At 41.8% G+C, this 27727-nt stretch overlaps 1 protein-coding gene and 1 long non-coding RNA gene across 4 annotated transcripts in view; one reads left to right on the top strand and one right to left on the bottom strand.

Moving 5' to 3' along the window:
* Positions 1–20936, top strand: part of tasp1 (taspase, threonine aspartase, 1) — a 125799-nt gene extending 104863 nt beyond the window's left edge. Inside the window, 1 exon segment of the mRNA XM_052495829.1 lies at positions 20628–20936. Within this exon segment, the coding sequence (XP_052351789.1) occupies positions 20628–20729 (102 nt within the window). The 3' untranslated portion in view covers positions 20730–20936.
* Positions 16195–18676, bottom strand: LOC127915703 (uncharacterized). 3 transcript variants are annotated; one of them, XR_008091707.1, is made up of 3 exons: positions 18559–18676; positions 16572–16823; positions 16195–16317 (listed from the first exon to the last, which is right to left on the bottom strand). It is a non-coding gene; the product is annotated as an uncharacterized LOC127915703 (long non-coding RNA). The 3 variants fall into 3 exon arrangements; XR_008091694.1 differs by lacking the exon at positions 18559–18676 and adding an exon at positions 17392–17509; XR_008091698.1 differs by lacking the exons at positions 16195–16317; positions 16572–16823 and adding exons at positions 16886–17033; positions 17266–17475.
* Positions 20937–27727: the final 6791 nt, after the last annotated feature.

Here is a 27727-nt window from a genome sequence, read left to right as displayed (position 1 = left end):
ATTCTATCAGAACAGTCAATGGATTCTATCAGAACAGTCAATGGATTCTCTCAGAACAGTCAATGGATTCTATCAGAACAGTCAATGGATTCTATCAGAACAGTCAATGGATTCTATCAGGACAGTCAATGGATTCTCTCAGGACAGTCAATGGATTCTCTCAGAACAGTCAATGGATTCTCTCAGAACAGTCAATGGATTCTATCAGAACAGTCAATGGATTCTCTCAGAACAGTCAATGGATTCTATCAGGACAGTCAATGGATTCTATCAGAACAGTCAATGGATTCTATCAGAACAGTCAATGGATTCTATCAGAACAGTCAATGGATTCTATCAGGACAGTCAATGGATTCTATCAGAACAGTCAATGGATTCTATCAGAACAGTCAATGGATTCTCTCAGAACAGTCATAGGATTCTCTCAGGACAGTCAATGGATTCTATCAGGACAGTCAATGGATTCTATCAGGACAGTCAATGGATTCTATCAGAACAGTCAATGGATTCTCTCAGAACAGTCAATGGATTCTCTCAGAACAGTCAATGGATTCTATCAGAACAGTCAATGGATTCTCTCAGAACAGTCAATGGATTCTCTCAGACAGTCAATGGATTCTCTCAGAACAGTCAATGGATTCTATCAGGACAGTCAATGGATTCTCTCAGGACAGTCAATGGATTCTCTCAGAACAGTCAATGGATTCTATCAGAACAGTCAATGGATTCTCTCAGAACAGAACAGTCAATGGATTCTCTCAGAACAGTCAATGGATTCTCTCAGGACAGTCAATGGATTCTCTCAGGACAGTCATAGGATTCTCTCAGGACAGTCATAGGATTCTCTCAGGACAGTCATAGGATTCTCTCAGACAGTCATAGGATTCTCTCAGGACAGTCATAGGATTCTCTCAGGACAGTCAATGGATTCTCAGAACAGTCTCAGAACAGTCATGGATTCTCTCAGGACAGTCAATGGATTCTCTCAGGACAGTCAATGGATTCTCTCAGAACAGTCATGGATTCTCTCAGGACAGTCAATGGATTCTCTCAGAACAGTCAATGGATTCTCTCAGAACAGTCATAGGATTCTCAGAACAGTCAATGGATTCTCAGTCATTCTCTCAGAACAGTCATAGGATTCTCTCAGAACAGTCAATGGATTCTATCAGGACAGTCAATGGATTCTCTCAGAAAGTCAATGGATTCTATCAGGAAGTCAATGGATTCTCTCAGAACAGTCAATGGATTCTCTCAGAAAGTCAATGGTCAGTCAATGGATTCTCTCAGAACAGTCAATGGATTCTATCAGGACAGTCAATGGATTCTATCAGGACAGTCAATGGATTCTATCAGGACAGTCAATGGATTCTATCAGAACAGTCAATGGATTCTATCAGGACAGTCAATGGATTCTATCAGGACAGTCAATGGATTATATCAACAGTCAATGGATTCTCTCAGAACAGTCAATGGATTCTCTCAGAACAGTCAATGGATTCTATCAGGACAGTCAATGGATTCTCTCAGGACAGTCAATGGATTCTCTCAGAGACAGTCAATGGATTCTATCAGGACAGTCAATGGATTCTATCAGGATCAGGACAGTCAATGGATTCTATCAGACAGTCAATGGATTCTATCAGACAGTCAATGGATTCTATCAGAACAGTCAATGGATTCTCTGGATTCTCTCAGAACAGTCAATGGATTCTATCAGGACAGTCAATGGATTCTCTCAGGACAGTCAATGGATTCTCTCAGGACAGTCATGGATTCTCTCAGGACAGTCATGGATTCTCTCAGGACAGTCAATGGATTCTCAGGACAGTCAATCAGAACAGTCAATGGATTCTCTCAGAACAGTCAATGGATTCTATCAGGACAGTCAATGGATTCTATCAGAACAGTCAATGGATTCTCTCAGAACAGTCATAGGATTCTTCAGAACAGTCATAGGATTCTTCAGAACAGTCAATGGATTCTATCAGGACAGTCAATGGATTCTATCAGAACAGTCAATGGATTCTCTCAGAACAGTCAATGGATTCTCTCAGAACAGTCAATGGATTCTATCAGAACAGTCAATGGATTCTCTCAGAACAGTCAATGGATTCTCTCAGGACAGTCAATGGATTCTCTCAGAACAGTCAATGGATTCTCTCAGGACAGTCAATGGATTCTCTCAGGACAGTCAATGGATTCTCTCAGAACAGTCAATGGATTCTCTCAGAACAGTCAATGGATTCTCTCAGAACAGTCAATGGATTCTCTCAGGACAGTCAATGGATTCTATCAGAACAGTCAATGGATTCTCTCAGAACAGTCAATGGATTCTCTCAGGACAGTCATAGGATTCTCTCAGAACAGTCAATGGATCAGAACAGTCAATGGATTCTCTCAGAACAGTCAATGGATTCTCTCAGGACAGTCAATGGATTCTCTCAGGACAGTCAATGGATTCTCTCAGGACAGTCATGGATTCTCTCAGGACAGTCATAGGATTCTCTCAGGACAGTCATAGGATTCTCTCAGGACAGTCATAGGATTCTCTCAGGACAGTCATAGGATTCTCTCAGAACAGTCAATGGATTCTCTCAGAACAGTCAATGGATTCTCTCAGGACAGTCAATGGATTTCTCAGGACAGTCATAGGATTCTCTCAGGACAGTCATGGATTCTCTCAGACAGTCATAGGATTCTCTCAGAACAGTCAATGGATTCTCTCAGAACAGTCAATGGATTCTCTCAGAACAGTCATAGGATTCTCTCAGAACAGTCAATGGATTCTATTCAATGGATTCTCTCAGAACAGTCATGGATTCTCTCAGAACAGTCAATGGATTCTATCAGGACAGTCAATGGATTCTCTCAGAACAGTCAATGGATTCTATCAGGACAGTCAATGGATTCTCTCAGAACAGTCAATGGATTCTCTCAGAACAGTCAATGGATTCTATCAGAACAGTCAATGGATTCTCTCAGAACAGTCAATGGATTCTATCAGGACAGTCAATGGATTCTATCAGTACAGTCAATGGATTCTATCAGGACAGTCAATGGATTCTATCAGGACAGTCAATGGATTCTATCAGAACAGTCAATGGATTCTATCAGGACAGTCAATGGATTATATCAGGACAGTCAATGGATTCTCTCAGAACAGTCAATGGATTCTCTCAGAACAGTCAATGGATTCTATCAGAACAGTCAATGGATCTCTCAGGACAGTCAATGGATTCTCTCAGAACAGTCAATGGATTCTATCAGGACAGTCAATGGATTCTATCAGGACAGTCAATGGATTCTCTCAGAACAGTCAATGGATTCTCTCAGAACAGTCAATGGATTCTCTCAGAACAGTCAATGGATTCTCTCAGGACAGTCAATGGATTCTCTCAGGACAGTCATAGGATTCTCTCAGGACAGTCATAGGATTCTCTCAGGACAGTCATAGGATTCTCTCAGGACAGTCATAGGATTCTCTCAGGACAGTCATAGGATTCTCTCAGGACAGTCAATGGATTCTCTCAGAACAGTCAATGGATTCTCTCAGAACAGTCAATGGATTCTCTCAGGACAGTCAATGGATTCTCTCAGGACAGTCAATGGATTCTCTCAGAACAGTCAATGGATTCTATCAGAACAGTCAATGGATTCTCTCAGAACAGTCATAGGATTCTCTCAGAACAGTCAATGGATTCTATCAGACAGTCAATGGATTCTATCAGAACAGTCAATGGATTCTCTCAGAACAGTCAATGGATTCTATCAGAACAGTCAATGGATTCTCTCAGAACAGTCAATGGATTCTATCAGAACAGTCAATGGATTCTATCAGAACAGTCAATGGATTCTCTCAGAACAGTCAATGGATTCTATCAGAACAGTCAATGGATTCTATCAGGACAGTCAATGGATTCTATCAGGACAGTCAATGGATTCTATCAGAACAGTCAATGGATTCTATCAGGACAGTCAATGGATTCTATCAGGACAGTCAATGGATTCTATCAGGACAGTCAATGGATTCTATCAGAACAGTCAATGGATTCTATCAGACACAATGGTCAGACAGTCAATGGATTCTTCAGAACAGTCAATGGACAGTCAATGGATTCTCTCAGGACAGTCAATGGATTCTCTCAGAACAGTCAATGGATTCTATCAGAACAGTCAATGGATTCTCTCAGAACAGTCAATGGATTCTCTCAGGACAGTCAATGGATTCTCTCAGAACAGTCAATGGATTCTATCAGGACAGTCAATGGATTCTCTCAGAACAGTCAATGGATTCTCTCAGAACAGTCAATGGATTCTCTCAGAACAGTCAATGGATTCTCTCAGAACAGTCAATGGATTCTCTCAGGACAGTCAATGGATTCTCTCAGACAGTCATAGATTCTCTCAGGACAGTCATGGATTCTCTCAGGACAGTCATAGGATTCTCTCAGGACAGTCATAGGATTCTCTCAGGACAGTCATGGATTCTCTCAGGACAGTCAATGGATTCTCTCAGAACAGTCAATGGATTCTCAGAACAGTCAATGGATTCTCTCAACAGTCAATGGATTCTCTCAGAACAGTCATGGATTCTCTCAGACAGTCAGATTCTCTCAGGACAGTCAAGGATTCTATCAGACAGTCAATGGATTCTCAGAACAGTCAGGACAGTCAATGGATTCTCTCAGAACAGTCAATGGATTCTATCAGGACAGTCAATGGATTCTCTCAGAACAGTCAATGGATTCTCTCAGAACAGTCAATGGATTCTATCAGGACAGTCAATGGATTCTCTCAGAACAGTCAATGGATTCTATCAGGACAGTCAATGGATTCTCTCAGAACAGTCAATGGATTCTCTCAGAACAGTCAATGGATTCTATCAGAACAGTCAATGGATTCTCTCAGAACAGTCAATGGATTCTATCAGGACAGTCAATGGATTCTCAGTACAGTCATGGATCAGACAGTCAATGGATTCTATCAGGACAGTCAATGGATTCTATCAGGACAGTCAATGGATTCTATCAGGACAGTCAATGGATTCTATCAGGACAGTCAATGGATTCTCTCTGGACAGTCAATGGATTCTCTCAGAACAGTCAATGGATTCTATCAGGACAGTCAATGGATTCTCTCAGGACAGTCAATGGATTCTCTCAGAACAGTCAATGGATTCTATCAGGACAGTCAATGGATTCTCTCAGGACAGTCAATGGATTCTCTCAGAACAGTCAATGGATTCTCTCAGAACAGTCAATGGATTCTCTCAGAACAGTCAATGGATTCTCTCAGGACAGTCAATGGATTCTCTCAGGACAGTCAATGGATTCTCTCAGGACAGTCATAGGATTCTCTCAGGACAGTCATAGGATTCTCTCAGGACAGTCATAGTCAGTCATAGGGATTCTCTCAGGACAGTCAATGGATTCTCTCAGAACAGTCAATGGTCAGAACAGTCAATGGATTCTCTCAGAACAGTCAATGGATTCTATCAGACAGTCATAGGATTCTCTCAGAACAGTCAATGGATTCTATCAGAACAGTCAATGGATTCTCTCAGAACAGTCAATGGATTCTCTCAGAACAGTCAATGGATTCTATCAGGACAGTCAATGGATTCTATCAGGACAGTCAATGGATCAGAACAGTCAATGGATTCTATCAGAACAGTCAATGGATTCTCTCAGAACAGTCAATGGATTCTATCAGAACAGTCAATGGATTCTATCAGAACAGTCAATGGATTCTATCAGAACAGTCAATGGATTCTATCAGAACAGTCAATGGATTCTATCAGAACAGTCAATGGATTCTATCAGGACAGTCAATGGATTCTATCAGAACAGTCAATGGATTCTATCAGGACAGTCAATGGATTCTATCAGGACAGTCAATGACAGTCAATGGATTCTATCAGAACAGTCAGGATTCTATCAGAACAGTCAATGGATTCTATCAGAACAGTCAATGGATTCTATCAGAACAGTCAATGGATTCTATCAGAACAGTCAATGGATTCTATCAGACAGTCAATGGATTCTATCAGGACAGTCAATGGATTCTATCAGGACAGTCAATGGATTCTATCAGGACAGTCAATGGATTCTCTCTGGACAGTCAATGGATTCTCTCAGAACAGTCAATGGATTCTATCAGGACAGTCAATGGATTCTCTCAGAACAGTCAATGGATTCTATCAGACAGTCAATGGATTCTCTCAGGACAGTCAATGGATTCTCTCAGACAGTCAATGGATTCTCTCAGACAGTCAATGGATTCTCTCAGAACAGTCAATGGATTCTCTCAGAACAGTCAATGGATTCTCTCAGGACAGTCAATGGATTCTCTCAGAACAGTCAATGGATTCTATCAGGACAGTCAATGGATTCTATCAGGACAGTCAATGGATTCTATCAGGACAGTCAATGGATTCTATCAGGACAGTCAATGGATTCTCTCAGGACAGTCAATGGATTCTCTCAGGACAGTCAATGGATTTTCTCAGGATAGTCAATGGATTCTCTCAGGACAGTCATAGGATTCTCTCAGGACAGTCATAGGATTCTCTCAGGACAGTCATAGGATTCTCTCAGGACAGTCAATGGATTCTATCAGAACAGTCATAGGATTCTATCAGAACAGTCATAGGATTCTATCAGGACAGTCATAGGATTCTATCAGGACAGTCAATGGATTCTATCAGGACAGTCAATGGATTCTCTCAGAACAGTCAATGGATTCTCTCAGAACAGTCAATGGATTCTATCAGGACAGTCAATGGATTCTATCAGGACAGTCAATGGATTCTCTCAGAACAGTCAATGGATTCTCTCAGAACAGTCATAGGATTCTTTCAGAACAGTCATAGGATTCTCTCAGAACAGTCAATGGATTCTATCAGGACAGTCAATGGATTCTCTCAGAACAGTCAATGGATTCTATCAGGACAGTCATAGGATTCTATCAGAACAGTCAATGGATTCTCTCAGGACAGTCAATGGATTCTATCAGAACAGTCAATGGATTCTCTCAGAACAGTCATAGGATTCTCTCAGAACAGTCAATGGATTCTATCAGGACAGTCAATGGATTCTATCAGGACAGTCAATGGATTCTCTCAGAACAGTCAATGGATTCTATCAGAACAGTCAATGGATTCTCTCAGAACAGTCAATGGATTCTCTCAGAACAGTCAATGGATTCTATCAGAACAGTCAATGGATTCTATCAGAACAGTCAATGGATTCTATCAGGACAGTCAATGGATTCTCTCAGGACAGTCAATGGATTCTCTCAGGACAGTCATAGGATTCTCTCAGGACAGTCATAGGATTCTCTCAGGACAGTCATAGGATTCTCTCAGGACAGTCAATGGATTCTCTCAGGACAGTCAATGGATTCTCTCAGAACAGTCAATGGATTCTCTCAGAACAGTCAATGGATTCTCTCAGGACAGTCAATGGATTCTCTCAGGACAGTCATAGGATTCTCTCAGGACAGTCATAGGATTCTCTCAGGACAGTCATAGGATTCTCTCAGGACAGTCAATGGATTCTCTCAGGACAGTCAATGGATTCTCTCAGAACAGTCAATGGATTCTCTCAGAACAGTCAATGGATTCTATCAGAACAGTCAATGGATTCTATCAGGACAGTCAATGGATTCTATCAGGACAGTCAATGGATTCTCTCAGAACAGTCAATGGATTCTATCAGGACAGTCAATGGATTCTCTCAGAACAGTCAATGGATTCTCTCAGAACAGTCAATGGATTCTATCAGAACAGTCAATGGATTCTCTCAGAACAGTCAATGGATTCTATCAGGACAGTCAATGGATTCTATCAGAACAGTCAATGGATTCTCTCAGAACAGTCAATGGATTCTCTCAGAACAGTCAATGGATTCTCTCAGAACAGTCAATGGATTCTATCAGAACAGTCAATGGATTCTATCAGAACAGTCAATGGATTCTATCAGGACAGTCAATGGATTCTATCAGGACAGTCAATGGATTCTCTCAGAACAGTCAATGGATTCTCTCAGGACAGTCAATGGATTCTATCAGGACAGTCAATGGATTCTATCAGAACAGTCAATGGATTCTATCAGAACAGTCATAGGATTCTATCAGAACAGTCATAGGATTCTATCAGAACAGTCAATGGATTCTATCAGAACAGTCAATGGATTCTATCAGGACAGTCATTGGATTCTATCAGGACAGTCAATGGATTCTCTCAGAACAGTCAATGGATTCTCTCAGGACAGTCAATGGATTCTATCAGAACAGTCAATGGATTCTCTCAGAACAGTCAATGGATTCTCACAGAACAGTCAATGGATTCTATCAGGACAGTCAATGGATTCTATCAGGACAGTCAATGGATTCTCTCAGAACAGTCAATGGATTCTATCAGAACAGTCAATGGATTCTATCAGAACAGTCAATGGATTCTATCAGAACAGTCAATGGATTCTATCAGAACAGTCAATGGATTCTATCAGAACAGTCAATGGATTCTATCAGGACAGTCAATGGATTCAATGGATTCTATCAGGACAGTCAATGGATTCTCTCAGAACAGTCAATGGATTCTATCAGAACAGTCAATGGATTCTATCAGAACAGTCAATGGATTCTATCAGAACAGTCAATGGATTCTATCAGAACAGTCAATGGATTCTATCAGGACAGTCAATGGATTCTATCAGGACAGTCAATGGATTCTATCAGGACAGTCAATGGATTCTATCAGGACAGTCAATGGATTCTCTCAGGACAGTCAATGGATTCTCTCAGGACAGTCAATGGATTCTCTCAGGACAGTCATAGGATTCTATCAGAACAGTCATAGGATTCTATCAGAACAGTCATAGGATTCTATCAGGACAGTCAATGGATTCTATCAGGACAGTCAATGGATTCTATCAGAACAGTCAATGGATTCTATCAGAACAGTCAATGGATTCTATCAGGACAGTCAATGGATTCTATCAGGACAGTCAATGGATTCTATCAGAACAGTCAATGGATTCTATCAGAACAGTCAATGGATTCTATCAGAACAGTCAATGGATTCTATCAGAACAGTCAATGGATTCTATCAGGACAGTCAATGGATTCTATCAGAACAGTCAATGGATTCTATCAGGACAGTCAATGGATTCTCTCAGAACAGTCAATGGATTCTATCAGAACAGTCAATGGATTCTATCAGAACAGTCAATGGATTCTCTCAGAACAGTCAATGGATTCTATCAGAACAGTCAATGGATTCTATCAGAACAGTCAATGGATTCTCTCAGAACAGTCAATGGATTCTCTCAGAACAGTCAATGGATTCTCTCAGAACAGTCAATGGATTCTATCAGAACAGTCAATGGATTCTATCAGAACAGTCAATGGATTCTATCAGAACAGTCAATGGATTCTATCAGGACAGTCAATGGATTCTATCAGGACAGTCAATGGATTCTCTCAGAACAGTCAATGGATTTCTCAGAACAGTCAATGGACAGGACAGTCAATGGATTCTATCAGAACAGTCAATGGATTCTCTCAGAACAGTCAATGGATTCTCTCAGAACAGTCAATGGATTCTATCAGAACAGTCAATGGATTCTATCAGAACAGTCAATGGATTCTCTCAGAACAGTCAATGGATTCTATCAGAACAGTCAATGGATTCTATCAGAACAGTCAATGGATTCTATCAGGACAGTCAATGGATTCTATCAGGACAGTCAATGGATTCTATCAGGACAGTCAATGGATTCTATCAGGACAGTCAATGGATTCTATCAGGACAGTCAATGGATTCTATCAGGACAGTCAATGGATTCTCTCTGGACAGTCAATGGATTCTCTCTGGACAGTCAATGGATTCTCTCAGGACAGTCAATGGATTCTATCAGGACAGTCAATGGATTCTCTCAGAACAGTCAATGGATTCTATCAGGACAGTCAATGGATTCTCTCAGGACAGTCAATGGATTCTCTCAGAACAGTCAATGGATTCTCTCAGAACAGTCAATGGATTCTCTCAGGACAGTCAATGGATTCTCTCAGGACAGTCAATGGATTCTCTCAGGACAGTCAGTCACATAGGATTCTATCAGGACAGTCATAGGATTCTCTCAGACAGTCATAGGATTCTCTCAGGACAGTCAAGGATTCTCTCAGGACAGTCAGGACAGAACAGTCAATGGATTCTATCAGGACAGTCAATGGATTCTATCAGGACAGTCATAGGATTCTCTCAGAACAGTCAATGGATTCTATCAGAACAGTCAATGGATTCTCTCAGAACAGTCATAGGATTCTCTCAGAACAGTCAATGGATTCTATCAGGACAGTCAATGGATTCTCTCAGAACAGTCAATGGATTCTATCAGAACAGTCAATGGATTCTCTCAGAACAGTCAATGGATTCTATCAGAACAGTCAATGGATTCTATCAGAACAGTCAATGGATTCTATCAGAACAGTCAATGGATTCTATCAGAACAGTCAATGGATTCTATCAGAACAGTCAATGGATTCTATCAGAACAGTCAATGGATTCTATCAGGACAGTCAATGGATTCTATCAGAACAGTCAATGGATTCTATCAGGACAGTCAATGGATTCTATCAGGACAGTCAATGGATTCTATCAGAACAGTCAATGGATTCTATCAGAACAGTCAATGGATTCTATCAGAACAGTCAATGGATTCTATCAGAACAGTCAATGGATTCTATCAGAACAGTCAATGGATTCTATCAGAACAGTCAATGGATTCTATCAGAACAGTCAATGGATTCTATCAGGACAGTCAATGGATTCTATCAGGACAGTCAATGGATTCTATCAGGACAGTCAATGGATTCTATCAGGACAGTCAATGGATTCTATCAGGACAGTCAATGGATTCTCTCAGGACAGTCAATGGATTCTCTCAGGACAGTCAATGGATTCTCTCAGAACAGTCAATGGATTCTATCAGGACAGTCAATGGATTCTCTCAGGACAGTCAATGGATTCTATCAGGACAGTCAATGGATTCTCTCAGAACAGTCAATGGATTCTCTCAGAACAGTCAATGGATTCTCTCAGGACAGTCAATGGATTCTCTCAGACAGTCATAGGATTCTCTCATGACAGTCATAGGATTCTCTCAGGACAGTCATAGGATTCTCTCAGGACAGTCATAGGATTCTCTCAGGACAGTCATAGGATTCTCTCAGGACAGTCATAGGATTCTCTCAGGACAGTCAATGGATTCTCTCAGGACAGTCAATGGATTCTCTCAGAACAGTCAATGGATTCTCTCAGAACAGTCAATGGATTCTATCAGGACAGTCAATGGATTCTATCAGAACAGTCAATGGATTCTCTCAGAACAGTCAATGGATTCTATCAGAACAGTCAATGGATTCTCTCAGAACAGTCAATGGATTCTATCAGGACAGTCAATGGATTCTATCAGAACAGTCAATGGATTCTATCAGAACAGTCATAGGATTCTATCAGAACAGTCAATGGATTCTATCAGGACACTCAATGGATTCTATCAGAACAGTCAATGGATTCTATCAGAACAGTCATAGGATTCTATCAGAACAGTCAATGGATTCTATCAGGACAGTCAATGGATTCTATCAGGACAGTCAATGGATTCTATCAGGACAGTCAATGGATTCTATCAGGACAGTCAATGGATTCTATCAGAACAGTCAATGGATTCTATCAGAACAGTCAATGGATTCTATCAGAACAGTCAATGGATTCTATCAGAACAGTCAATGGATTCTATCAGAACAGTCAATGGATTCTATCAGAACAGTCAATGGATTCTATCAGGACAGTCAATGGATTCTATCAGGACAGTCAATGGATTCTATCAGGACAGTCAATGGATTCTATCAGGACAGTCAATGGATTCTCTCAGGACAGTCAATGGATTCTCTCAGGACAGTCAATGGATTTTCTCAGGATAGTCAATGGATTCTCTCAGGACAGTCATAGGATTCTCTCAGGACAGTCAATGGATTCTCTCAGGACAGTCAATGGATTCTCTCAGGACAGTCAATGGATTCTCTCAGAACAGTCAATGGATTCTCTCAGAACAGTCAATGGATTCTCTCAGGACAGTCAATGGATTCTCTCAGGACAGTCATAGGATTCTCTCATGACAGTCATAGGATTCTCTCAGGACAGTCATAGGATTCTCTCAGGACAGTCATAGGATTCTCTCAGGACAGTCATAGGATTCTCTCAGGACAGTCATAGGATTCTCTCAGGACAGTCAATGGATTCTCTCAGGACAGTCAATGGATTCTCTCAGAACAGTCAATGGATTCTATCAGGACAGTCAATGGATTCTATCAGGACAGTCAATGGATTCTCTCAGAACAGTCAATGGATTCTCTCAGAACAGTCATAGGATTCTTTCAGAACAGTCATAGGATTCTCTCAGAACAGTCAATGGATTCTATCAGGACAGTCAATGGATTCTCTCAGAACAGTCAATGGATTCTATCAGGACAGTCATAGGATTCTATCAGGACAGTCAATGGATTCTATCAGGACAGTCAATGGATTCTATCAGGACAGTCAATGGATTCTATCAGAACAGTCAATGGATTCTATCAGGACAGTCAATGGATTCTATCAGGACAGTCAATGGATTCTATCAGAACAGTCAATGGATTCTATCAGAACAGTCAATGGATTCTCTCAATGGATTCTATCAGGACAGTCATGGTCAGTCAATGGATTCTATCAGGACAGAATTCTATCAGAACAGAACAGTCAATGGATTCTCTCAGAACAGTCAATGGATTCTCTCAGAACAGTCAATGGATTCTATCAGGACAGTCAATGGATTCTATCAGGACAGTCAATGGATTTCTCAGGACAGTCAATGGACAGTCAATGGATTCTATCAGAACAGTCAATGGATTCTCTCAGAACAGTCAATGGATTCTCTCAGGACAGTCATAGGATTCTCTCAGAACAGTCAATGGATTCTCTCAGAACAGTCAATGGATTCTATCAGGACAGTCATAGGATTCTCTCAGAACAGTCAATGGATTCTCTCAGGACAGTCATAGGATTCTCTCAGAACAGTCATAGGATTCTCTCAGAACAGTCAATGGATTCTCTCAGAACAGTCATAGAATCCTATCAGGACAGTCAATGGATTCTATCAGGACAGTCAATGGATTCTATCAGGACAGTCAATGGATTCTATCAGGACAGTCATAGGATTCTATCAGAACAGTCATAGGATTGTGAAATGGAAAACAAAAATCATATGATAAAATCTTGTTCTGGGATAGAATCCAATGATTGTTCTGATTGAATAGTAAAACCACTACAACATCAAAGTGGTAATAGCACACTGGGCATTATTTATACTCTCCTTCCTCACCTCTCCTCCTCCCCACTCCTCTCTGCTCATCTCTTATCCTCCTCCTCTGCTCTTCTCCTCATTCTCTCCTCAAATTCCTCTGTTCTCTTCTCCTCCTCTTCTCTGCTCATCTCTTCTCCTCCTCCTCTGCTCATCTCTTCTCCTCCTCCTCTGCTCTTCTCCTCATTCTCTGCTCTCTTCTCTCCTCTTCTCCTCCTCTTCTCCTCCTCTTCTCTCCTCTCTGCTCATCTCTTCTCCTCCTCCTCTGCTCTTCTCCTCATTCTCTGCTCTCTTCTCTCCTCTTCTCCTCCTCTTCTCTCCTCTCTGCTCAACTCTTCTCCTCCTCCTCTCTCCTCTCTGCTCAACTCTTCTCCCCCTCCTCTGCTCTCTTCTCTCCTCCTCCTCTTCTTTCCTCCTCTCCTCTCGTCCACTCCTCCTCCTCTTCTTTCCTCCTCTCCTCTCGTCCACTCCTCCTCACCCTCTCCCCCCCCCCTCCACTCGGGTGTTAACGTGTCAGCTAGCTGCTTTTTTAAACACATCAGCTCAACAGACTGCACAGACAAACACAGAAAAACATTGTTCTATTTAAAGTGAATCAGAGTTCCCCAGTGTGGTCAGTCACTTCAATCACTGGAGCAACAAACTGTCAACAGAGAATTGACTGGAAACATCTGCCTCTTTACTGTATGTAATTCTCTCTTTGCTTTGCCACTCCATCCATCAGCCACTCTGGCTCGTAGGAAGACAACCTTGGGTTGATCAGATGCTGTGGATATGCAGTTAAACGTTTAGTATTGTGAGTTGTTTTTGTTGTTGTACAACTCCTGTAGTGGTGGAGTCAGGTGTGATATAACAGACTAGATCACCTGTAGTGGTGTGATATAACAGACTAGATCACCTGTAGTGGTGTGATATAACAGACTAGATCACCTGTAGTGGTGTGATATAACAGACTAGATCACCTGTAGTGGTGTGATATAACAGACTAGATCACCTGTAGTGGTGTGATATAACAGACTAGATCACCTGTAGTGGTGTGATATAACAGACTAGATCACCTGTAGTGGTGTGATATAACAGACTAGATCACCTGTAGTGGTGTGATATAACAGACTAGATCACCTGTAGTGGTGTGATATAACAGACTAGATCACCTGTAGTGGTGTAGTCAGGTGTGATATAACAGACTAGATCACCTGTAGTGGTGGAGTCAGGTGTGATATAACAGACTAGATCACCTGTAGTGGTGTAGTCAGGTGTGATATAACAGACTAGATCACCTGTAGTGGTGGAGTCAGGTGTGATATAACAGACTAGATCACCTGTAGTGGTGTGATATAACAGACTAGATCACCTGTAGTGGTGTGATATAACAGACTAGATCACCTGTAGTGGTGTGATATAACAGACTAGATCACCTGTAGTGGTGGAGTCAGGTGTGATATAACAGACTAGATCACCTGTAGTGGTGGAGTCAGGTGTGATATAACAGACTAGATCACCTGTAGTGGTGTGATATAACAGACTAGATCACCTGTAGTGGTGTGATATAACAGACTAGATCACCTGTAGTGGTGTAGTCAGGTGTGATATAACAGACTAGATCACCTGTAGTGGTGTGATATAACAGACTAGATCACCTGTAGTGGTGGAGTCAGGTGTGATATAACAGACTAGATCACCTGTAGTGGTGTGATATAACAGACTAGATCACCTGTAGTGGTGTAGTCAGGTGTGATATAACAGACTAGATCACCTGTAGTGGTGTGATATAACAGACTAGATCACCTGTAGTGGTGGAGTCAGGTGTGATATAACAGACTAGATCACCTGTAGTGGTGTAGTCAGGTGTGATATAACAGACTAGATCACCTGTAGTGGTGGAGTCAGGTGTGATATAACAGACTAGATCACCCGTAGTGGTGGAGTCAGGTGTGATATAACAGACTAGATCACCTGTAGTGGTGGAGTCAGGTGTGTTATAACAGACTAGATCACCTGTAGTGGTGGAGTCAGGTGTGATATAACAGACTAGATCACCTGTAGTGGTGGAGCCAGGTGTGATATAACAGACTAGATCACCTGTAGTGGTGTAGTCAGGTGTGATATAACAGACTAGATCACCTGTAGTGGTGGAGTCAGGTGTGATATAACAGACTAGATCACCTGTAGTGGTGGAGTCAGGTGTGTTATAACAGACTAGATCACCTGTAGTGGTGGAGTCAGGTGTGATATAACAGACTAGATCACCTGTAGTGGTGGAGCCAGGTGTGATATAACAGACTAGATCACCTGTAGTGGTGTAGTCAGGTGTGATATAACAGACTAGATCACCTGTAGTGGTGTGATATAACAGACTAGATCACCTCTAGTGGTGTGATATAACAGACTAGATCACCTGTAGTGGTGTGATATAACAGACTAGATCACCTGTAGTGGTGTGATATAACAGACTAGATCACCTGTAGTGGTGTGATATAACAGACTAGATCACCTGTAGTGGTGGAGTCAGGTGTGATATAACAGACTAGATCACCTGTAGTGGTGTAGTCAGGTGTGATATAACAGACTAGATCACCTGTAGTGGAGTCAGGTGTGATATAACAGACTAGATCACCTGTAGTGGTGTAGTCAGGTGTGATATAACAGACTAGATCACCTGTAGTGGTGGAGTCAGGTGTGATATAACAGACTAGATCACCTGTAGTGGTGTAGTCAGGTGTGATATAACAGACTAGATCACCTGTAGTGGTGGAGTCAGGTGTGTTATAACAGACTAGATCACCTGTAGTGGTGGAGTCAGGTGTGATATAACAGACTAGATCACCTGTAGTGGTGGAGTCAGGTGTGTTATAACAGACTAGATCACCTGTAGTGGTGGAGTCAGGTGTGATATAACAGACTAGATCACCTGTAGTGGTGGAGTCAGGTGTGATATAACAGACTAGATCACCTGTAGTGGTGGAGTCAGGTGTGATATAACAGACTAGATCACCTGTAGTGGTGTGATATAACAGACTAGATCACCTGTAGTGGTGTGATATAACAGACTAGATCACCTGTAGTGGTGTGATATAACAGACTAGATCACCTGTAGTGGTGTAGTCAGGTGTGATATAACAGACTAGATCACCTGTAGTGGTGTGATATAACAGACTAGATCACCTGTAGTGGTGGAGCCAGGTGTGATATAACAGACTAGATCACCTGTAGTGGTGTAGTCAGGTGTGATATAACAGACTAGATCACCTGTAGTGGTGGAGTCAGGTGTGATATAACAGACTAGATCACCTGTAGTGGTGGAGTCAGGTGTGATATAACAGACTAGATCACCTGTAGTGGTGGAGTCAGGTGTGTTATAACAGACTAGATCACCTGTAGTGGTGGAGTCAGGTGTGATATAACAGACTAGATCACCTGTAGTGGTGGAGCCAGGTGTGATATAACAGACTAGATCACCTGTAGTGGTGTAGTCAGGTGTGATATAACAGACTAGATCACCTGTAGTGGTGGAGTCAGGTGTGATATAACAGACTAGATCACCTGTAGTGGTGGAGTCAGGTGTGTTATAACAGACTAGATCACCTGTAGTGGTGGAGTCAGGTGTGATATAACAGACTAGATCACCTGTAGTGGTGTAGTCAGGTGTGATATAACAGACTAGATCACCTGTAGTGGTGTGATATAACAGACTAGATCACCTGTAGTGGTGTGATATAACAGACTAGATCACCTGTAGTGGTGGAGTCAGGTGTGATATAACAGACTAGATCACCCGTAGTGGTGGAGTCAGGTGTGATATAACAGACTAGATCACCTGTAGTGGTGGAGTCAGGTGTGATATAACAGACTAGATCACCTGTAGTGGTGGAGCCAGGTGTGATATAACAGACTAGATCACCTGTAGTGGTGTAGTCAGGTGTGATATAACAGACTAGATCACCTGTAGTGGTGGAGTCAGGTGTGATATAACAGACTAGATCACCTGTAGTGGTGGAGTCAGGTGTGTTATAACAGACTAGATCACCTGTAGTGGTGGAGTCAGGTGTGATATAACAGACTAGATCACCTGTAGTGGTGGAGCCAGGTGTGATATAACAGACTAGATCACCTGTAGTGGTGTAGTCAGGTGTGATATAACAGACTAGATCACCTGTAGTGGTGTGATATAACAGACTAGATCACCTCTAGTGGTGTGATATAACAGACTAGATCACCTGTAGTGGTGTGATATAACAGACTAGATCACCTGTAGTGGTGTGATATAACAGACTAGATCATCTGTAGTGGTGTGATATAACAGACTAGATCACCTGTAGTGGTGGAGTCAGGTGTGATATAACAGACTAGATCACCTGTAGTGGTGTAGTCAGGTGTGATATAACAGACTAGATCACCTGTAGTGGAGTCAGGTGTGATATAACAGACTAGATCACCTGTAGTGGTGTAGTCAGGTGTGATATAACAGACTAGATCACCTGTAGTGGTGGAGTCAGGTGTGATATAACAGACTAGATCACCTGTAGTGGTGTAGTCAGGTGTGATATAACAGACTAGTTCACCTGTAGTGGTGGAGTCAGGTGTGTTATAACAGACTAGATCACCTGTAGTGGTGGAGTCAGGTGTGATATAACAGACTAGATCACCTGTAGTGGTGGAGTCAGGTGTGTTATAACAGACTAGATCACCTGTAGTGGTGGAGTCAGGTGTGATATAACAGACTAGATCACCTGTAGTGGTGGAGTCAGGTGTGATATAACAGACTAGATCACCTGTAGTGGTGGAGTCAGGTGTGATATAACAGACTAGATCACCTGTAGTGGTGTGATATAACAGACTAGATCACCTGTAGTGGTGTGATATAACAGACTAGATCACCTGTAGTGGTGTGATATAACAGACTAGATCACCTGTAGTGGTGTAGTCAGGTGTGATATAACAGACTAGATCACCTGTAGTGGTGTGATATAACAGACTAGATCACCTGTAGTGGTGGAGCCAGGTGTGATATAACAGACTAGATCACCTGTAGTGGTGTAGTCAGGTGTGATATAACAGACTAGATCACCTGTAGTGGTGGAGTCAGGTGTGATATAACAGACTAGATCACCTGTAGTGGTGGAGTCAGGTGTGATATAACAGACTAGATCACCTGTAGTGGTGGAGTCAGGTGTGTTATAACAGACTAGATCACCTGTAGTGGTGGAGTCAGGTGTGATATAACAGACTAGATCACCTGTAGTGGTGGAGCCAGGTGTGATATAACAGACTAGATCACCTGTAGTGGTGTAGTCAGGTGTGATATAACAGACTAGATCACCTGTAGTGGTGGAGTCAGGTGTGATATAACAGACTAGATCACCTGTAGTGGTGGAGTCAGGTGTGTTATAACAGACTAGATCACCTGTAGTGGTGGAGTCAGGTGTGATATAACAGACTAGATCACCTGTAGTGGTGGAGTCAGGTGTGATATAACAGACTAGATCACCTGTAGTGGTGGAGCCAGGTGTGATATAACAGACTAGATCACCTGTAGTGGTGTGATATAACAGACTAGATCACCTGTAGTGGTGTGATATAACAGACTAGATCACCTGTAGTGCACTCTTTAGGGAATGGACTGCCATTTGGGACTGAGCATGTCCCCAGATGACCTATGTGACCTGGGGGGGGGGGTCCTGTTCATTATGCACCAAACAGAAGAAAACAAATTGAAACCCCCGGAAGGGACTTCCATGACTTGTCCAATCAGAAAAAAACTTGTTTTGAGTTTTGCTGTTACAAAATATTTTTAAACCTTTTTATTTTGCGTTCCCTAATGAAGAGGACCTAGTGTTCAATCTACTTCGGTTTAGTGGATCTCCTTACCAGGCTGGGGACACATGTGGCAGACCCAGCCTAAAAAATACCAAAAAAATCACTCACACACCCTGAGCGCTGTGGTTGGATAATCACCCTCTGTGTTTGGTTTTACTAAGCTCTTTGTTCCTCTTCCTTTCTGCAAATGTTCATCTGGGTTTTGAACGAAACACAAATAAATGTCTCAGCTGTGTCCCATCTGATAGTGCTTTTGACGAGATGATCGTGTTCCGGCTTTTCAGCTCATTTACTGTTTCAACTAGGAGGAAATATTTTAAGTTATCCCATGTTTGAGCACATCAAAAAAAGTATAATTCAGTCATGGGTCTTCTCCCACCCTTTCAGCATTTAAATCCTCTTGAACCCTGTCTAAAGATGAAGGGCAGCTATAGAACGCAGTCAGAGGGTATAGCATAGGTAATAGGCTAGTGTTTCCATATGTGTTCTGGGTTGTGTTCGTTAGGCACCAACCAGATGAAAACAGACTGAAAGAGGCAGGGACGATCTGGACTTAATAAGAGAAGCTCTTATCTAATAAGAACAGTTCTTATTTTTTGTTTTTTAACAAAAAATCTGTGCCCTATAATGACCGGCCTGTACTGACTCTGACTCTGCCAGGGTTGTCCCACAGTAGTGACAGATTGATTACCTTAGGGTGTTACTGACTGGGAGGGAGGGAACACTGCCTGCCTGGCCTGCTGTAGTTATTAGCACAAGGAGAGACGTTCTCCTTTGATCCCACAAAGGAAGCCCCAACTCTGTTACTCTGCCCCCGCCCCCTCCCTCCAACCCCCTCCGTTCTCTTTCTGTTCTACATAACCCTCTTCTCCTCCCTCCAACCCCCTCCGTTCTCTTTCTGTTCTACATAACCCTCTTCTCCTCCCTCCAACCCCCTCCGTTCTCTTTCTGTTCTACATAACCCTCTTCTCCTCCCTCCAACCCCTCCGTTCTCTTTCTGTTCTACATAACCCTCTTCTCCTCCCTCCAACCCATCCATTCTCTTTCTGTTCTACATAACCCTCTTCTTCTCCTCCCAACCCCATCCATTCTCTTTCTGTTCTACATAACCCTCTTCTTCTCCTCCCAACCCATCCGTTCTCTTTCTGTTCTACATAACCCTCTTCTTCTCCTCCCAACCCCATCCATTCTCTTTCTGTTCTACATAACCCTCTTCTTCTCCCTCCAACCCCCTCCGTTCTCTTTCTGTTCTACATAACCCTCTTCTTCTCCTCCCAACCCCATCCATTCTCTTTCTGTTCTACATAACCCTCTTGTCTCTTTTGCTATGCATTTTGTAAGAACTGTACTCACTTTAGTTAGAAATTAAAGGTGTTTAAAACTCTCTTCTCTCTCTCTCTCCAGACTCACATATCCCGCCTGCCTCCCGGGGCTGTAGCAGGACAGTCGCTGGCCATAGAGGGAGGAGTGTGTCGACTGGTCAATACCCCAACAACAGTCGACTGAGCCACGCCCACTTCCCCGCAGACCACACCCATTACCCAATGGGCCACACCCCCTCTTCAAAGCCGCCTTCAGCAATACTCAAATGTAACCTCAACGCCCCACCTCCCCCTCCTCTACCCCCACCACACAGCAGTAATACGTTTGGGCTGTTTTAACAGGTGTCAGAAAGAGAGAGAGGGAGGGAGGGGGAAAGAGAGGGAAAGAGAGGGAGGGAGGGGGAAAGAGAGGGAGGGAGGGGGGAGAGGGAAAGAGAGGGGGGAGAGAGAGGGGGGAAGGGGAAAGAGGGAGGGGGAAAGAGAAAGAGAGGGAGGAAGGGAGGGGGAAAGAGAGGGAGGGAGGGGGGGGGGAGAGGGAAGTTGGAAGAGTAAGAGAGAGAGAATGGGGGGAGAACGAGAGGAAGGGGGGAGGTGTTAGCTTTTGCTTCCAGCACTACAGAACTATCCCTATAGCCACTGTCTGCTTCCAGCATGTACTGTATGCCAACTTTACCTTAACGCTCCCAGCCTACAATACCACAATCCACATACCAACACCTCGCCTCCAGTCTCTCACCTAAACTAGACTTCATGGTACATCATCAGTTTTTTCATTCTTTTTCTTCTTCTTTAAAGGCACCGTCCTCCTACTGTATATAATCTAGGAAAACAGGGTGAACAATATTCATTTCTATTGTACATTTTTCTTATTTTTTTAATACCTGAGATTTATTGATGGTTATTATTGCAAACTTTCAAGTGCTGCTGCTCCTTGAATGCAAAAAAAAAAAAAAAACGACAACATTGGTTTTGTGTAATTTGGAAACATTTTGAATTGTGGACGTGTTTTTAAGACGTTACTCGAAGGGCTTCTGTAGCGTCGCAGGAGTGTGTTACAGAAAGGTTCCTAAACGTGTGTAATATTGTGTCTGGGAGAATTTTGTACGTAAGGGGTTGAGAAATATTATAATTAATGATGAAAGCAATCCTTTGGGATCACTTTTCAAGAGGCTAAGTTGACTTATGTACAGGTGCACTGCTTAGTTAAAACCTAGAATCATCACATTTGATTGGACTGTAAAAGTAAGCATCAAATCTGATTGGACTGTAAAAACTAAGCATCATCAAATCTGATTGGACTATGTTCTGTAGCGTAGAGAATCCTTCTATGGTCCATAGCCTTAGTATGCTGCCACTCCACCAAAATGTATGAAAATCTCGCAAAAAAAGAGAAATTAAAGCTAGAATCCTCAGTTTTTACATTTTTGGACTTACAAATGAATGGTACATTTCCTTCAGAAAGTTGTTTTCCTTTGTTCATCATGTTTTGTTGTTGCAGACTGAATTTTAAATGGATTAAATTGCGATGTCATTGTCCTACATCCAACACCACGTCATGTCAAAGTGAAATTATGTTTTTAAAAATGTTTATAAGTTCATTAAAAAATTAAAAGCTGGAACGTCTTGAGTCAATCAATTTTCAACCCCTTTGTTATGGCAAACCTAAATCATTTCAAAAATGTGCTTAACAATTTACATAATAAGTTGGCTGGACTAATAGTTAAGAAATAAAATGAAAAACCTTGAGCTGGTGAAGTTATTAATTACACATTGGATGGTGTATCAATACACCTAGTCACTTTAAAGATACAGGCGTCCGTCCTTCTTAACTCAGTTGCCGGAGAGGAAGGAAACCCCTCAGGGATTTTCACCATGAGGCCAATGGTGACTTTAAAACAGTTACAGAGTTTAATGGCTGTGATGGGAGAAAACTGAGGATGGATCAACAACAATACTAACCTAATTGTCAGAGTAAAAAGGAAGCCTGTACAGAATACAAATATTCCAAAACATGCCTCTTGTTTGCAACAATGCACGAAAGTAATACTGCAAAAAAATGTGGCATAGAAATGAACTTTGTCCTGAATACAGAGTGTTATGTTTGGGGCAAATCCAACTCCACTTTTCATATTTTCAAGCATGTTGGTGGCTGCATCATGTTATGGGTATACTTGTCATCGGCAAGGACTTTGGGAGTTTTTTAGGATAAAACTAAACGGAATAGAGATAAAGCGCAAGCAAAATCCTAGAAAACCTGGTTCATTCTTCTTTAGTGGTGTTACTCAAGTGTTTTTTAAAACAGTTGGAAGTATATTATATATATATATAATATGTGTATTAAAGTATATTATATATATATATAGATAGTATATGTATTAAAGTATATTATATAGTATATAGTATACATGTAGTATATGTATTAAAGTATATAGTATATATATAGTAAATATATATATAATATATGTATTAAAGTATATTATATATATATAGTAAATAGTATATATATAGTATATGTATTAAAGTATATTATATATATAGTAAATAGTATATAATATATATATAGTATATGTATTAAAGTATCATCTGTAGTTATGTATCTGCATGCAGATATATACAGTGGGGCAAAAAAAAGTATTTAGTCAGCCACCAATTGTGCAAGTTCTCCCACTTAAAAAGATGAGAGAGGCCTGTAATTTTCATCATAGGTACACTTCAACTATGACAGACAAAATGAGAGAAAAAGAAATCCAGAAAATCACATTGTAGGATTTTTTATTTATTTATTTGCAAATAATGGTGCAGAATAAGTATTTGGTCAATAACAAAAGTTTATCTCAATACTTTGTTATATACACTTTGTTGGCAATGACAGAGGTCAAACGTTTTCTGGAAGTCAAGTGTACCTATGATGAAAATTACAGGCCTCTCCTCTCTTTTTTAAGTGGGAGAACTTGCACAATTGTTGGCTGACTAACTACTTTTTTTGCCCCACTGTATACATCACGTAATGACATGCAGAGTGGCATTTACAGCTGCACTGAACTAAACTATAAACGCCACATGCAACAATTTCAACGATTTTACTGAAGTTACAATTTCGTATGAGGAAATCGGTCTATTGAAATAACTTAATTAGGCATATATGTCTATGGACTGGGAATACTGGGAATACAGATATGGATCTGTTGGTAGTGTCACGTCCCCTGATCTGTTTTTCACCTGTCTTTGTGATTGTCTCCGCCCCCCTCCAGGTGTCGCCCATCTTCCCCCATTATCCCCTGTGTATTTATACCTGTGTTCTCTGTTTTGTCTGTTGCCTGTTCGTCTTGTTTGTCAAGTCAAACAGCTGTTTTGCTCTTCTGCTTTTCCCCAGTCTCGCTTTTTCTTCGCCCTCCTGGTTTTGACCTTTGCCTGTCCTCGCCTGAAAACTCTGCCTTAGCCTGCCTTACTTCTCTGGATTATCGACCCTTGACCTGTCGTCCTGTCCTGACTCTGAGCTCGCCTGACAACTCTGCTTTAGCCTGCCTTATCGACCCCTGCCTGCCTTGACCCGTCGTTTGCCTGCCCGCCCCTGTTAATGTAATTAACATTGTTACTTCAACACAGTCTGCACTTGAGTCTTACCTGAAATGTAATAGGTAGGGGTGTGATCAGAAAAAACAGTCAGTATCTGGTGTGACCATTTGCCTCATGCAGCGCGACACATCTCCTTAACACAGAGTTGATCCGGCTGTTGATTGTGGCCTGTGAAATGTTGGTCCCACTCCTCTTCAATGGCTGTGGGAAGTTGCTGGATATTGGCGGGAACTGGAACTCGTCGATCCAGAGCATCCCAAACATGCTCAAATGGGTGACATGTCTGGACTGGGACATTTTCAGGAATTGTCAGGAACTGGAACACGCTGTCATACACGTCAATCCAGAGCATCCCAAACATGCTCAATGCCATGATTTGAATGACATGTTTGGTGAGAATGCGTGTCCATGGAAGAACGGGACATTTTAAGCTTCTAGGAATTGTGTCCAGAACCTTGCAACGTAGGGCCGTGCATTATCATGATGAAACATGAGGTGATGGCGTTGGATAACTGGCACGACAATGGGCCTCGATCTCTGTGCATTCCAATTGTCATCGATTTAAAATGAAAATTGTGTTCGTTGTCTGTAGTTTATGCCTGCCCGTACCACAACCCCACCACCACCATGGGGCACTCTGCTCACAACGTAGAGATCAGCAAACCGCTCGCCCACATGACGGCCGGTGCAGTTGAACCAGTTATTCAACCGTGAAGAGAACTTTTCCCTTAGCCATCGATGGTAACCATTTTCCCACTGCGGTTGGTTACGACGCCGAACTGCAGTCATGTCAAGACCCTGGTGAGGACGACGAGTACGCAGATGAGCTTCCCTGAGACGGGTTTCTGTCTGTGCAGAAGTTTTTTCGGTTGTGCAAACCCACAGTTTCATCAGCTGTCTCAGACTATCCCGCAGGTGAAGAAGCCGGGTATGTTGGTCCTTGACTGGCATGGTTACACGTGTGTCCGGTTGGACGTACTGACCAAATGTTGGATGACATTATCTGGTAATAGTTCTGGTGGACATTCCAGCAGGCATCTGTGGCATTGTGTTGTCTGACAAAACTGCACATATTAGAGTGGCCTTTTATTGTCCCCAGCACAAGGTGCACCTGTGTAATGATCATGCTGTTTAATCAGCTTCTTGATATGCCACTCCATTCAGGTGGTTTGGCAAAGGAGAAATGCTCACTAACAGGGATGTAAACATGTTTTTCTTCCAGAAAATGTAAGATAAATATAATTTTTTGTGTTTGGAAAATGTCTGAGATGTTTTTATTTCAGCTCATGAAAACATGTGACCAAAACTGTGATGGTCCTAAGACTGATCCCTGAGGAACCCCCATTATAAACAATGACATTTTCTAATTGATTCTAACAGATAGTTGAGATTTGTTACTTTCATCCAAACATGTAAGTATATTATGCATTGTTGCTGTGTTTCTTGTATAGCATGAAGGTAGTTGGCTGTTGTAATTCTCCATAGCCTTGTTATCCCTCTGTCATCTTGAAACCTAAACACATCATGCTATTTGTAGACCAGCATAATTTTTTTTTTTTAGTCCTATGCCAGACAGACAGCTTATAGGTCTGTCCCTATCCACTCCACATATCATAGCTATAACTGTGGGCTGCCAAAGATTTGTAGTCTAGGGATAAATTACACCCTGGACAATAACCCTTAAGCAGAAAATAGAAGTCTGCAGAAAAAGCTTGTGAACATATAATTGGTTTGTTAGTCTGAAGTTAAATTAGAGATAATGATTGTGTCTGCTAGTCCAGGTTCCCTTCTCTTTCTCCGGAGAACCTTGCCGGGTACTAAAATGTTCAGCCTTATGTTCATTTTTAGTAACCTTTTTTTTGTTTGTTTTAAACAAGCTTCACTCTATTATCTTGCCTTCAGTCATCCAGAGAATATTTCTGTTTTTCTCTTAGTGAAGCGTTTCCCAAACTCGGTCCTGGGGACTCCTAGGGGTACACACCTGATTCAAATAATCAATTCTTTATCACGATTTGATTATTTGATTCAGTTGTTGCTAGGGCAACAAAAAAAATGGCAATGTGTACCTTTGGAGTCCCGAGGACAGAATTTGAAAAACGCTGTTTTAGTGTAGAGGTAGCACAGCGTAACATATAGTATTAGCTTAGCACAGTGTAAAATCTAGCGTAGCATATAGTATTAGCTTAGCACAGTTTAAAATATAGCGTAGCATATAGTATTAGCTTAGCACAGTGTAAAACCTAGCGTAGCATATAGTATTAGCTTAGCACAGTTTAAAATATAGCATAGCATATAGTATTAGCTTAGCACAGTTTAAAATGTAGCGTAGCATATAGTATTAGCTTAGCACAGTGTAAAACCTAGCGTAGCATATAGTATTAGCTTAGAACAGTTTAAAATGTAGCGTAGCACCTCTTCTTCTGGAAGTCTGTGTATCACTGAGAATCCTCATTGTTTCCCCCTCTGCTGGCCTGAATAAGGTCTAATGGTGTCTGGTCTTTGATGCTTCTCGGTCATCCAGCCCCAAGGCAAACCACATTTCCTGCAGGATACGTTGTGTTGCTATATCTAACACACGTGTTTAACACCCACATGCCCAGCACAGATTGGTTCCAGGTTAATGAAATGGTCCAATAGCCAGAGAGTAAGTACTTTTAACAGTCGTATCAGTCAGTCTCCTTAAGACCAGAGTTTATCCAGCTGTTGATTCTGGAAGGGAACCACTGTAGTGTCTAAGAGGGAATGTTATGTATGAATGTTATGTATGATAGTGATGTTAAGAAGGATAAATATATTCTCTGTCCTAGAGAGATCAGAGAGAGAGGGGGGTGAGATGCTTCCCTGGCAGTCACTTGCATGTTTCCTTTTGTGTTTTTGGCTTCTGGAGGGGATGAAATCTGAGAAATAGAGCGTTATAGCAGGGCTATTTCTGCCTGGCGCGTTTCAGACCCGGGTAAGCTCGGTCATTATTCATTTCCCGAGCGAGGACAAAGAGCCAGCCGATTTGAAATTCAGGAGATAAGCTTGACCATCGATATATATATATCTCTGTCTCTCTCGCGAGTAGACCACGGCGCATTTCGTTGCTTGCCGCGTGTTCCGGTTAAAACATCATCAAAAAACGCTGAGATTTGAATACGTTATAAGTAAAACCTTCCCTTGCCAAGGGAATTCTATGTGCTGCATTTTCAGGCACGAAGGAGGGTTTAGCTTGCATGCTAAAGCTAACAAGGGAATCCTATGTGCTGCATTTTCAGGCACAAAGGTGGGTTTAGCTTGCATGCTAAAGCTAACAAGGGAATCCTATGTGCTAAATTTTCAGGCACAAAGGTGGGTTTAGCCTGCATGCTAAAGCTAACAAGGGAATCCTATGTGCTGAATTTTCAGGCACAAAGGTGGGTTTAGCTTGCATGCTAAAGCTAACAAGGGAATCCTATGTGCTGAATTTTCAGGCACAAAGGAGGGTTTAGCCTGCATGCTAAAGCTAACAAGGGAATCCTATGTGCTGCATTTTCAGGCACAAAGGAGGGTTTATCTTGCGTGCTAAAGCTAACAAGGGAAAATAGCCATTTTGTTTTTTTGTGCTACGTTGAAACTCCTCCGCCT

Source organism: Oncorhynchus keta, chromosome 3 (assembly GCF_023373465.1).
Source record: "Oncorhynchus keta strain PuntledgeMale-10-30-2019 chromosome 3, Oket_V2, whole genome shotgun sequence".
Taxonomy (NCBI): domain Eukaryota; kingdom Metazoa; phylum Chordata; class Actinopteri; order Salmoniformes; family Salmonidae; genus Oncorhynchus; species Oncorhynchus keta.
This window is presented reverse-complemented; position numbering and strand designations above follow the sequence as displayed.